Source organism: Anopheles gambiae, chromosome 3, assembly GCF_943734735.2.
Source record: "Anopheles gambiae chromosome 3, idAnoGambNW_F1_1, whole genome shotgun sequence".
Classification (NCBI taxonomy): domain Eukaryota; kingdom Metazoa; phylum Arthropoda; class Insecta; order Diptera; family Culicidae; genus Anopheles; species Anopheles gambiae.
The window spans coordinates 81813283-81826843 of NC_064602.1; the positions used below are offsets into that span (position 1 = coordinate 81813283).

At 42.8% G+C, this 13561-nt stretch overlaps 3 protein-coding genes across 4 annotated transcripts in view; 1 reads left to right on the top strand and 2 right to left on the bottom strand.

Annotated features, from left to right (window-relative positions):
* Positions 1–1434: 1434 nt before the first annotated feature.
* Positions 1435–3764, bottom strand: LOC3291328 (zinc finger protein 101). The gene is made up of 4 exons (XM_554802.3): positions 3533–3764; positions 2350–3438; positions 2120–2271; positions 1435–2017 (listed from the first exon to the last, which is right to left on the bottom strand). The coding sequence occupies exons 1-4, from the start codon at positions 3668–3670 to the stop codon at positions 1768–1770; spliced, it is 1629 nt and encodes a 542-aa protein (XP_554802.3). The 5' UTR covers positions 3671–3764; the 3' UTR covers positions 1435–1767.
* An 87-nt stretch (positions 3765–3851) lies between these two features.
* Positions 3852–8593, bottom strand: LOC133393895 (putative nuclease HARBI1). Its single transcript, XM_061660861.1, has 3 exons — positions 8382–8593; positions 7225–7520; positions 3852–5963 (listed from the first exon to the last, which is right to left on the bottom strand). The coding sequence occupies exons 2-3, from the start codon at positions 7518–7520 to the stop codon at positions 5111–5113; spliced, it is 1149 nt and encodes a 382-aa protein (XP_061516845.1). The 5' UTR covers positions 8382–8593; the 3' UTR covers positions 3852–5110.
* A 1862-nt stretch (positions 8594–10455) lies between these two features.
* LOC1278273 (IQ motif and SEC7 domain-containing protein 1) overlaps positions 10456–13561 on the top strand; it is a 175613-nt gene continuing 172507 nt past the window's right edge. For both annotated transcript variants that reach the window (XM_061661679.1, XM_061661680.1), the window contains exon 1: positions 10456–12287. In XM_061661679.1, coding sequence (XP_061517663.1) covers positions 11896–12287 — 392 coding nt within the window. In that variant the 5' untranslated portion in view covers positions 10456–11895. The remainder of the gene's footprint in view (positions 12288–13561) is intronic.

Here is a 13561-nt window from a genome sequence, read left to right on the forward strand (position 1 = left end):
TCGGAGTTGTTCGAAGTCGTCCGGAGTCGTTTGTTTGATGACTCAGGATGACTCTGGATGACTCTGGACGACTCCGGATGATTCCGAACGATTCCGAATACGAAAGATTCCGGACGACTCCTGATGACTACGAACGACTAGGGATGACTCTGGACGACTTTGGGCGACTCCGGACGATTCCAAAAGACTCTGGGCGACTCAGGATGACTCCGGATGACTCTAGATGACTCCGGATGACTCTAGACCAGGGGTCTCCAAACTACGGCCCGCGGGCCGCATGCGGCCCTCAAGATCTTATAATGCGGCCCACGATGACTTTGCCAGAGTTAATATAAATATTTCGTTATTATGAATTTTAAAATTAAAATGTATTTTTTACTTTTCTCAGACAAAAATGTTTATGTTTTGTTTATGTTTATTTGTCTATCGATGGACAATAATGCCCTCTCGAACCATTTTAGCAATGTTTTACAATAAGTTCTTTACATTGGATTACAATAACATAAAACATAAAAATGTGCACTATGGAACCAAATTTAACACAGAAACACGATCATTAAACTTAGTTGGCAAAATCAAGCTATAGTAACACGAAACTGTACAAATATCGTTAGTATTTTATTATAAAAACGAGATTTAAACGTTCACTCATCAGTTAAAGGTAGCGTCAAATGGCCCTCAACATAATTATTTTTGAAGCAATGCGGCCCGCGAGCTGAAAAGTTTGGAGGCCCCTGCTCTAGACGACACCGGATGACTCTAGATCAGTGGTCTCCAACTTGTGGTCCGTGGCGTTAATAGACGTGGTCCGCGAAAGGATTTATTTTTGAAAAAGAAAGGCATATTATTATACATATCGTGCATTTTTGTCCCCGCCATTAAGATTAAATTTTCAACGTGCATCTGTTGATTTAGATTAAAACATATTTTTGATCAAAAACTTTCAACTAAGTCAAAAAAATATGCTTTCGATAGATGTGGGCCGCGACAAATATATTTTCAGAGCCATATGGTCAACGATCCTAAAAAGGTTGGGGAGCACTGCTCTAGATGATTCCAGACGACACCGGATGACTCCGGCGACTCCGAACGATTCCGAACGACTCCAGACGATTTCGGACGACTCCGACGACTGCAAACGACTCCGAACGACTTCGGACGACTTGGGATGATTCAGACTCCTAACGACTCCGCACGACTCCAGACGACTCCGAACATCTAGGGACGACTCCGGGCGATTCCAGACGATTCCGAACGACTCCGGATAATGCTTGGCGGACCTACCTCCCGGAGTCGGTTCCGAAATTATCGGAGTCAGATCGAAGTCGACTGCGGATTTTTGCCAACTTGACCCATCACTAGTTGACCGAAACAACCAATTGATCGATTTTCTTATTTCATAATGCGTTTTTTTATGTTGCGAGAAGAATTAGATTTTTAATTATTTCAGCTAATTGCCATTTATTTGTATGGGTTTCTTTTGTATGGCCACATTATGGTGCAACAGAATACATCACATTTTCTTCCTATTTAATAATTTTAAATAATATTTTGTATCGTTATCGTTATTCAGGTTCTATCACTAATTATCAAACTCTAATTATTAGCTAATCCTAACGACAAATACGTGTTTGCTTTTTGGATCATATAGGAAAGGCGCAACATTCAGGGAAGGCTCAACATGTTGACATTGTTTAAATATTCCTCAAGTATATCCACTAATCATAGCGTAAAGAAACTGCTTGGTGTTTGTTAATCATTTCTCGTTCAATTAGTAAGCTCTTTTTGAAGCTTTTCCCTGCCTTCCGCTTTTACGTGATCCTGACTGACGTGCCCTTGCAGTAAACATTTGTACCGGAACACTTTGTCGCACAGCGTGCAGGCAAACACAGCTCCACTGTGTGCCAGCTCGTGCGCTTGCTTACCAAGCAGCGTTTTGAGCCGTTTCGGGCACAGGCTACAACTGTACAGCTTGTCGTTAGAATGTCCTTGTTTAATGTGCATTTGAAGGGTATGTCTGGGGAAAGGGAAATCATTAGTAATGTTATGTAATATTTAAATCGCGCAACGGCTTGACTGCAACATTGTACCCTTTTTTTTTGGTGGGTGTGTCTCTTACCTGCGTTTAAACTTCTTTCCGCACGTTTCGCATTCAAAAGCCGACCTTTTCTCGTGCGCTGTTTGTTTGTGTGATTTGAGCGACGAAAGTGCATTGAACTTTTTCAAACAAATAGCACACTCGTACGCCTTACCAATGCCGTGAACGGAAAGCTGCAGGAGAGAGAGCAAAAAAAAAAAAGCTTACTAACGCACTTTCCTCGTAACGGCTCGTTTACAGGCGACACTTACCATATGGTACTTGTACATGTTGGCGTGCACAAACTCTCTCCCACACGTTTCGCACGTTTTCGCCGGCTTCTTCAAGTGCACCGCCTCGATGTGCCGGCATATGTTGCCCTTGCTTTTCATCTTCATCGGACAGTGGGGGCAGGAAAACTGTTTCTCCTGCGTGTGGGTTAACCGGTGGGCGGAGAGCTGCAGCACCATCTTGCCGCATTCGACGCACAGCTGCCGTTTCTTGCGGTGCTCGCGACTTTTCTGCAACTCGCTCACGTGGTACCGCCGGTAATGCCGCTTGAAGGTAATTTCGTCGACGAACTTAATCTCACAAGCCGAACATTCCAAGTCGGTGGGGATGTGGAGCGGTGGTTTCCGTTCGATTTGAGATGCGCTAGAGAGGCTTGCAGATAGTTCCTGTTTCGCCGATCGTTCATCGTGCTGGTCGGAAGATGAAGTTTCGTCGCAATACACTCCCGCATCGTCCAGTGGTTCGTCTTCCACCACCGCGTGCTCAATGCCGTCCAAACTCTCCGCTCCTCCATCGTGGTGAACAATTACGTCGTCTATCATGCTGTCTAGCGATTCGATTATGAAATCGTTCGGATCGATGGTAAATTCGCCCGCTGCTGATGGTGGCTCTGTACATGTTGATGTTGTATTATGAGAGAGGCTTTGCACCACGCGGGTCTCTTTCGCCTCTAACTCAGTGCATGGCTCCTGTAATACTACGATCCCCGGAGACTTTTTGAGCTGAGATGAAAAATTGGAAGATACTCGATGGTCCTCCGTCGCATCCGGTGGCTTTGTACATGCCGTTGTTGTTGTATTATGAGGGAGTTCTTGGACCTCCTGGGTCTCTTGCACCTCTGGCTCTGTGTATGCTTCCTCTAATACTTCGATCTCCGGAGACTGTTTGACTTCGGTCGAAAAATCGACCAATATTCGATCCTCCCCCGCGGCGTCCAGAGCAGGCAGATCGAACAGATTCCTAAACACGGTATCGTTGTTTTTGCAGCAAACAAGAAACGCCACGCTGGTGGTCAGCTTGTTGCCACATTCCATGCAGAGCGCATACAATTCACAGTCATTCGGAGGAATCTACGGAGGGAGATCAAAATAAAAAGGGCAGGCGATAAGCAACAATGCACTTCGGAACCAAAACAACCACGAAACGGTGTTAACAACAACTCACCCGAATACCGGTGAACCGTTCAATGTGCTGCAGGGAAAGTGAATCATCGAGCAATTTCGAGGCGGGAATGAGAAACCTTATGTCCTCGCACAGGCATAGCCGACAAATTTCGTTTAGATTTGGTACGATGGCCTCCATTTTTTTGGAGAATTTTCGTAATGCTGCCTGTTGCTGGCTAGAGCTGCGCAGTGCGAGCTGCTTGTATGTAAACAATTTCGCTGCTGTCAAATGAATGTCACCTGCAGTCAATGTGACCAGATTTGTTAGCGGTTTTTGGTAGAAGCACCAACATTTTATTACAATGTAGCGCCGTTTAGGCCCGTGTCTGTGCTCCATCGGATGCGATTTTATCGGAAGGCCTGTCAAAATTTTATATGGAATTTGACAGATAACGTCGGACGTGCGATTTCGTCGTACGACGGAATCAAAATTTTTTGATTTCGTCGGACGCCGCATCCGATTTTATCTGTCAATCTAAACTCAGGAATATAAACTCAGAAAAGAGTTGATTTTACAAGAAATGTTAGCGCGAAAGTAAACAAACACAATCTTGTTAGAGCCATGGCGAATTCACGTGTTGATGATGAAAAACTTATAATTTTGGTACAGGAGCATCCTTTTCTTTGGGATCTTCGCGATTCGAGGTACAAAGACAATTTTTTAAAAAAGAATACATGGGATATGATCGGAAATCAGCTTCAAATAAACGGTACGTATTATCTTCATCTTGAACGAAAGGGAGCAAGAAGCTTTGCTATCGAGGATGGTCGGGCCTAACACGGTGTTGGTAAAATTGTCACTTGTTACATGGTTTTGTTAGCGACATCCTAAACCCGGAAGCAACTACATCCGAAATCCTAAAGCAATAACATCCGAAAATGTCCAATAGAAAAACTGGAATAAAGAAATACCATCTGCACATTCTATGACACCGGCAAATGGAAATGTGTGATGTTGAGTCCCACTATCCTAAGCAGTTCAGAGCATTTCAGACGCATTTCGCTGGCAGGTGTATTGGTAATAGCAGATTATTTCATTTATTTTATGTTTTTTTAGCCTTAAAGCCCCTGCATGGATTCTTGCATGAGGGACCTAATTTCTATACTAATTTCAAATATCACATCCCTATAAGCATAATTCCATGCAACCCTACCGTATCAATTCATGCCAGCCTACCGAATAATTACCGCAAAACTCTTATGTACGAATTTGTGTGTTCTCATACCATTTGTTCTATAAAAAAGTATAGTTCATGAAATTGCTCCGGATGAAACTAAAGATAGATGTTTTTGATTGCACTTTTTTATTAATAAATTTCACTTTTTATCCCACATGAAATTTTACGAGCCAGTATTGAAAGTAACATCCGAAGAAATGGTGATATTTTGAAAGAAAATGCATTATTTTATTAACACCACAAACTGTAGGAAAATTTCTGCACCACAACCAGCCATTTATCAGGAAACAAAATCATTTTAAAATGTTTTTTCAGTAACTATTTTGAAATAAGAAAAAATTGAGAAACATATATTTTACCGAAACATGTTTACGTAGATCTATTTCTAGCATTATATTATATCAATCGATGTGATTAAAGAAGTAATTTTTGAAATAATCTCTTAAATCCGTTGCCTGGTGAGATGAATGGTTGTTAGCTCTATTATAATTGATATCTGAAGCCCTTGTGTTTTTAGCTGGATTTGGTAGTGGTTCTTTAAATTCCATACAAATATTGTGTAACAAACATGTTGTTTGGACTATTAACGTGACATGCTCTGGAGTTACTTGTAATTCTGTTTTTAAGCATCGCCATTTAGCGACTAGTATGCCAAAAGCACATTCAACGCAACGTCTTGCTATGCTTAACAATTCATTGAAATGAAGTTTGGCTGGATCTTCACTATCTGGGTAGGGACGCAGTAAAAAAGTTTTCAATGGGTAGCCTTGATCGCCAATGAGCACGTGAGGCACATCTTGTCTAGTGCCAGGAAGTGGCTTGGGAGGAGGAATATTCAGGCGATTCGACTGTATTAGTTGATACAACGTTGATGACTTAAAAACACCACTATCACAACGACTCCCATATTCACCAACATCAACGGCTATAAATTTGCTATTGGCATCAGCTACTGCTTGCAAATGCAAAGAAAAATATTTCTTGTAATTGAAATATTGAGTACCGGATTTTGACGGTGCCTTCACCCTTACATGTTTGCCATCGATGGCACCAATGCAATTAGGAAATTTCCATTTGTTAAGAAACTCTCTTTCCACTTTGTTGAAAGCTGACGTTGTTGGAAAAGGAATGAACTCTTCGTTCAATGTCTTCCAAATTGCTTCACATGTTTCATAAACAATTGTACCAATCGTATTGTGAGCGATGCAGAAAGTGAACGACAGTGATTTGAACGGCAATCCTGTAGAAAGAAATCTGAAAAATAGAAGAAAAAAACATTGTTTAGACATTGATATTAAATCATTTTTCTAGTGTAAATACTATTTGATTTGATTATAGCACTACATAATGCAGATGCGAACGTATAAATTATTAACTGAAATTGTAAATTCCTTTAATATTTTAGGTATCGTCGCCAAAAATAAGTGGAGAAATTTACGCGACACATTCTCGCGAAAACTCGCTGAACTAAATCAGCCATCTGGGTCGGGATATAAGCATGTTCGATGGAAGTACTTTGAGCAGATGAGCTTCCTGAAGGATACGCTTACATCCCGACCCAGATCGGGAAATTTGGAAGAAGTAGAAGGTATATATGAATATAAAAATGTTTGAATTTTGATATTTATAGTAACTAGCAATTTTCTTTTGCTATTTTTCTAAACAGCCACTGCTCCGGAATATCTCGACGAATACGTTTGTGAAGACGACTTATTTGAAACGGAACCAGTTGATAATTCGTTAAAGGAGGCAGCCGGAAAAAAACGGCGACAAGATGGTGCTGTTTTGGAGGAGTTAGTAAACTTAGAGAAAGAGAGACATAATATATTAAAAGAGCATAAAGAAAAAACTGGCAACTACCATGCTATGATGAGTTTTGTTCCTCTTCTGGATTCGTTGTCAGAAGAGGATCAAATGGATGCTCGTGAGCAAATAATACAATTTGCTCATAGGGTTATTCGTGAAAAAAAAGGATATTATAACTAGTTAAATTAGTACATTACTAGATGCTTAACAAATTATTATGAACTATTTTTATGGACTAAAACTAAGACAAAATAAAAAAAAGTTGAACTATAGTGGAACAGTTGTTATCGATTACTTTTTTTTAAATATAGTTAACCATATAGCTCTGCTATTGCCACGTGTTTACGCGTACGCCAAGTAACAGCAACGCAACATTACTGTGCGGTGTACCCAGCAACAGCAACCAGACTCCTGCGTGTCGACGCGCGCATTCGGCCAGCACTTCAGTAATACTCGATTGAACAATCTATCCTGCCAGCTTGTCCACCAGGCGACCAGCCTGTCAGCTTGACAACCCGCCATCCCGCCAGCCAGCTCGCCATCGAGCCAGCCGATGTCCAGCCAAGCTGCCACTCAGTTCATTGGGTTTTGTTCAGGTTTAGCATTCAACGAGTCAAAACGAAAAAGTTATTTTGAACAACCACGTCACACGCTCGTTTACGTTATTTCATATCAAAATATTTGAAAATAAAATATAAATAACATATACCTGAGAGTTACCATCAATCGTTCTTCCGGAGAGATATATGGAGTATGTGTAGGCAACTTGGCGATGAAAGGTTCTATCTTTCTCAATATAAAGTAAAATGTTTTTTTCGACATTCTCATATACTGGAAAAACTTGTCTTCTTGTTTCAATAACTCGGGAAATAACACATAGTACTGTCCATTTCGCTTACGATGTTTCCACAGATCGTTGGTTTTATTGCGCCGTTTCTTTAGTAAGATGTAACGCAAAGAGAAATTTGTACTCAACATGACCTCAGAGTCAGAATCCGAATCCATCTACAAATAAAAAAAATAAGAAAAAAGTTTAGCCCACATGAAAATGATTGATGGTTATGATAATTGATTCGTAGAGCGCCGTTATGCTCAAGAATAAAGTAAAAGCAGTAGCGATTAGAAGCAACAGAGATACCCGTTAAAATTAATATTCTTGCTCGACCTGGATAAGTTCTTCGTTTTGATAATACTCTTTGTCATTTAATTCCGAAAGTAGTTGCGCTGAGCTCTGTCCTCTAGGTGGTGCACTGATAACGGAAAACGTATTGGCGGGGAAATTTCCGTGGGTATCAAGTGTATCGCCAATATTTGATAGTGTTCAAACGTTACAGAAGGTATCGTAATTGACCCAAAGGCTTCTCCTTAGCTTTGTGCAGCCGGAGTTTCTGGACAATTCCTTTTCCGGACGACTCCGACTACTGATTAGTAGTTCTGGACAACTACGGACGGTTCCAAGTTTGGAGTGTTGGAACCTACCTTCTGCTTCCGATTTTCGCGGAGTCATTCGGAACCGATTCTGGATTTTTTTTTATGAATTTGCCTATCACCCATGTGTAATACCCTTGATCGGAGGAAGCAAAACATCCAGCCGCATGATGGAGTTGGAGCTGATCTGATCAGAAATTCTCATCGTGGAATGGTGGCCAACAAAATCAACGGCATCTAGAACTCAAAAGAAGTTGGAAAGTTTATTTCATGAGTAACCAAAATGATTTTACCTGTGGTGGAAAAAAAACTAGATGCTAGAGCCATTATGAACCACACTGTTCTAGATTTCATTGCACAAAACCAAATGCATTACTGAACAAACATAAAAACAAAATATCTCAAATTTACAGTACATTATTCTAATAGTTAACTTACGTTTAAGACACTTCTATTTACAGTCAATACAACAGAACAGTCTTTGTTTAGTTAAACGAATAGAACAGCCTTTTCTCTGGTTTGTTTATTCTTCGATAATGTTTTGTTTTCCTTCGCCAAACGTCAAACTCAAAATCGCAATGCGAATCGGAAGAGCACAGACACCACTTGCGATTCGCATTACGATAAAATCGCATCCGATGGAGCACAGACACGGGCCTTATACGGGTACCTTTTATCCGGCTGTCCGTTGAACCGTGGTGTTGAGAAATGACAGTTGAATACAAAGGTGACATTACTTACTGTAACGTCCGGACTAATATCGCCCACTGTGCACTCAACCTGAATCCCGAACGCAGCGGTATAAACGCGTTATACCTTGACCGCTGGAGCACCCGGTGTGCTAGATGAACTGTCATAGAATAAAGCTCTTCTTGGCGCGACATTGAACTGAACAGACGTAAGCCACTGACTTCTGCGTATAATTATTTGTGTGCTCTTCCGAATTGTGCTAAATCTTATTAAAACGGCCAATTAACCTTCCGCCAACCGTAAAACGCTTGGTCGTTACATTACTGAGGAGGATATTCGAAAAAACGGTTATCAGAGCTCAATGGCATGACAAAAAACATGGCAAAAAACAAATAATTCATGGCAAATTTAGAATATTCTCATTGGAAAAACAAGTAGTTAATAAAAACTGGTAAATTTTTATCAAATCATTAAATAAATTTCCAAAAACAATCATGAATTGGAGATTCAACATATCATTTGACTCATTATCCGTTTTATTCGCATATCCGGGCGAGGTCAGATGCCCGATGAGCCCGGATAAACGGCGTTACACTGTAATTACTAAAAACCACTGCCAACCCGCGTGGGTTCCCAAGCGCCACAAATCCAGTAAACGACCACTAACCCAACGGAACAAAAGTAGAAAGCTTGGAGCAAAATAATCGTTTGTCTCCCTCTATCCTGTATACCGCGCTTGCTTGCACTCATGTGCGAGCGCTCGAGTATATTCTCTCAGAACTGAGTGTTCGCAGTTCAATCCGAGCAGTGAGAATGTATGTGTTAATGTGCAGCAAAATTTGTCTCTGTATCTCGCTCCCCCACCTCCACACACCCATATACACTCTCCACGCACTCTTAAAATTTTGGCGCGTACGCTACATACAACACAATACAAAAGGTCGTTTTAACCGCGCGCACTGATCAAAGTTGCGATGGTTCAATCGAAACGCCGACACTCCAAGTCCAAGTGTGAAAGAAAAAGATTTATCTGACCAAATCGACAACACACACGCGACGACACACATCGCCACATCGACTGCCGTCGATGGAGAATGATGATCTAAAAATAGATCTGTGGGGTGAGTGATAGGGGGGGGGGGGGGAGGTGGCGGCGCGTAGAACAGAACAGAAAGTAAGCGTAAGTGAGCCGTCGCGTGTGTGTGTATGTGTGTGTTGTACACTCTCGAGAACTCATTTTTTGCTCTTTCCTGGAACTCACATGTTCTACATTTTTCTGACTTTAAGAAACCATAGTAGAACGGGAAGTAGAAGGCTACTTCATACTTCGGAGCGTTTTGAATCGCTTGGGAAATGGGTTCTAAACGACTCTAGTTCTCTACTTTTACGGAATATAGAAAGACTTCGTTTAGCAGACGGCAAGCGAATCTGCTGGCATATCAAAAATTGGTAGGAATACAGATAAATCGGTATTTCTGGTCACACTGTTTGCACTAAAGAGATGTTCTAAAACCGTTGTATGGCTTGGTTTTTTATTTTAGAACTTTTTTTTGTTGCTTTTTTTACAGAATAAATATAAGTAAAATAATGTGTTTCATTGAATGTTTTACATATATACAACATCTATTGTAAAATGTTTTTAAATGCTGTAAAAAAGCGACCCAAAACAAACGGTACTAAAAACGACAACGGAGCAACCGGTCAGCATTCAAACTTGATCACAAACGTCAAACACGGCGGCTTCGCGTCAAACCGTTCGGCTCTTCGGCTCTTCGGCTTACTTGCTATCTCGCTCTACGCCGTTTGTCCGTGGGCGCACTGCTGGCCGTCGCTCGCAGAAAGCGTATACACACACTTCCAACTCGAACGGCGGAACCGACAGGACGTACGTGCGTGCGTGCGTGCTATACCCCTTTTTTCGCTTTTCGTTAGGAAACCTGGCAGCAAAACAAACAACAAACACAAAACGGGGTTTGCAAACAAAACAGTTCGAGTGCGGTGTACTGGCAAAACAAATCCAGCATGACGTGCGAATTGTGAGCGATTCAACGCGATCATCAGTACGGGGTTTGCCGTTTTCTCGGTGCACTTTTTCCACTATTCCAAAGCGGCTTGAACGGAGAAAAAACCAGCGGTTTGGTGTTTGGCGCGCGCTCGCTGCAGTTTGCAGCGGTTGGCCCGGTACATATGTGTGTGTGCGTGTGTGTTAGTGTGGTGAAACAATAAAATGTACGCAATGCACCCTTTACGTATTTTGCTGTCGGCCAACGATGCAGCTAAAAATGCGATAATACAATCCAGTGTGTATGTGTGTGCCTTGTGTTTTTAAACAAGCCGCGCTGTTTTGGCTGCTACCGGGCAGGAGCACTTGTGTGTTTGTGTGCGCGTTGTGCAACAAAGTGTGTCCATCAGCATACCGGGTTGCTGTGCTTTTGGCCCTACCTGTCTCGCAAGCCAAAATGTAAACCACTCGTTGGAAATTGTTTAAAAAGCCCCCACAATACTAACCGAAAAAAGGTAGCATTTAAGCGCTTCTGTACCACGCTGTGCGAGTGATTGTTTTATGCGAGAGCATTTCACCCCGGTTTAACACCCCGGAAGAACCAGCAGTCAGTGTGTGAGTGTGTGTGTGTGTGTGTTTGTTGCTTCTGTGTGGGGTGTGCAAAAAAGCAAGGCCCGCTCACTACGGAACCCTTTTTCGGTCGGAAGGGTCGCCGAGGGTTCTACCCCCCGTTTTTTGTACCGGCGGCAGGAAAATCCGGTTTTCGTGCAGCGAACGGATCGGCCTGTGTCAAAAGTGTGTGCGTACGTGCGTTTCAGTGTGAGTGTTCCAGTGTGCGTGTGTGCAGTTACCGTCCCAGTTCGACGTTTGCATTTTGTTTTGCAGATTGCTGGTGCATCCCGGTGCAAATTGCATAAGGAGCCCGCGCGCGCTCACACGCTCCGAAACCGAGTGCAACAGCTGGTGAGCACCGAATAATTTGCCTACCGGTGGCTTTGTGTGTGAGAGAGAGAGAGAGAGAGTGAGAGAGTGGGAGCAAAAAGATGCGCCAGGCAGTGCAGAGCCTGCTGCACACGTGATTTTTGCACGACCGCGAGGTGCGTGTGAAGTATTTGTGTGGCCAGTGTTGCGATCCTTTTTGTGCCTATTCCCGCGCGAATAGATAAAAGTGTATCGGTGTCCGTGTCCGTGTGTGTTTGTGAAAAAATAATAATATTTAGCGAATAAGTTTAAAAAAAAGCCAATCTTCTTCTCGCCACCATGTGCGACAGTGAGTGTGTGGCTGCTCCGGCCGTAGTGTCCCCGCTGGCACCGCCGCCCACGAATGGGATGCCTAGCGCCGTGTCGCCCAGCGCCGTCGACCCCTCCCACAACATTGGCAGTCTGGTCGAAGCGATCAACCCGGCAGTACAGCTGGCCAGCTCGCTGTCCGCGCACTCGATGCACGCGGCGCCGATGCAGCCGGAAGGGCAGCCCGGGCCGGCGATCGGGGCCGGCGAGTACGTGTCCGCCCAGGAGCTGGAAATGGAAAACCACTGGCTGCGGGAAAAGCTGAAGGAAGTGTCCGCCGACCGGGATCGGTTGCTGTGCGAGGTGGCGAACCTGCGGCTCGAGCTCGATATGGCCGAACTGAAGCGGCTACCGGAACACAGGTGGGTGTTGCGGGCGGGCAAGCAAACTCTTCTTATTGGGCGCAACGAACGTTGTCCTTGTAGACCTATCTTTGCCACTAGTGGGCTTGGCAGATACTGATTGATTACGTCTACGGATAGACGATTCTTATAGGAAGAAGCTTACTTCATCTTAAATACCAGTTGTTGGAGCTCAGATTCGGATCTACTCGATTCCGATTTCGTGTTAGGAATTCACCAATCGACTCCAATTCTAGTACCAATTCCAATTCCTTAGCCGATTCCAATTCTGAAATCGATTCCGGTTCCGGATTTGATTCCCCTTCTCGAATCGATTCGATTTCGGAGCCGACTCCAATTCTGAAAACGATTCTAATTTCGGAGCCGATTCCAATTCTGAAATCGATTTCAACTGTGGAATCGATTCCAATCTCGGAGCCGATTTCAATTCTGGAATCGATTCGGATTTCGGTTCCTATTCAAATTGCAATCTGCTCAGAATAAGAATCGGCTGCGGAATTGGAATCGACCCAGGAATCACAATCAGCTCCGGAATCGGAATCAGAATTGACTTCAGAATTGGCTTGGGAATAAGAACCAGTTTTGGAATTGAAATCAGTCCTGGAATCTCCATGAAAATGGATTGTTTACAAGTGAATTTCGATTATTTGCGGCTATCAATACAATTGTAACAGCATAGAACCCAAAGGCCTATTCTTATCGAGATGCCAGAGCTTATTCCGAAATCAATTCTGGAGACTGATTCCGGACCTACTACCCGGAATCAATTCCAGAAAATTGCGGAGCTGACCGGAATCAAATCCGGTGAAAACTTCATTTTTCTCGTCATTATTAAATACCTTATTGTAAACACTAACCACACAGTGTATTTGTGATGAATTAATTATATGCATTTTTATTAAGATGCGTGGTAATCGATTTATTGCACCGTGTAAAGTCCACCATAAATCATCTCACTGCAGGCAATCGTTAACCAATGCATGACGTTTTAACAAATAAAAACATTTATGATGGGCATACAATGTAATACTATATTGCTCAAACTCCTCCCCGAAGCGGGAAGCGAGTGCATCGTTTTCCAGCACAGCATTGATTTACATCCATCCCCAATAAAACCGCATTCTAAGACGCTAGAATGAAGTCTTTTTATGAATCGTATGAAATGGATTTGTGACTATAAAAAATCCACATTTTTCTCTCGCTCCTCTTCACCTCTTCGTCCCAGAAACACGCCACGCTGGATGTAACCGAGCAAATAATTGCTACCATTCCAT

Coding starts and splice junctions, on each gene's coding strand:
- LOC3291328 (XM_554802.3), bottom strand. CDS start 3,670: ATGGAGGCCATCGTACCAAATCTAAACGAAATTTGTCGGCTATGCCTG. Junction 2,272..2,349: donor ACATGTACAAGTACCATATG/GTAAGTGTCGCC, acceptor TCTCTCCTGCAG/CTTTCCGTTCACGGCATTGG. Junction 2,018..2,119: donor GGAAAGAAGTTTAAACGCAG/GTAAGAGACACA, acceptor CCCTTTCCCCAG/ACATACCCTTCAAATGCACA.
- LOC133393895 (XM_061660861.1), bottom strand. CDS start 7,520: ATGGATTCGGATTCTGACTCTGAGGTCATGTTGAGTACAAATTTCTCT. Junction 5,964..7,224: donor CGATTGATGGTAACTCTCAG/GTATATGTTATT, acceptor TCTATTTTTCAG/ATTTCTTTCTACAGGATTGC.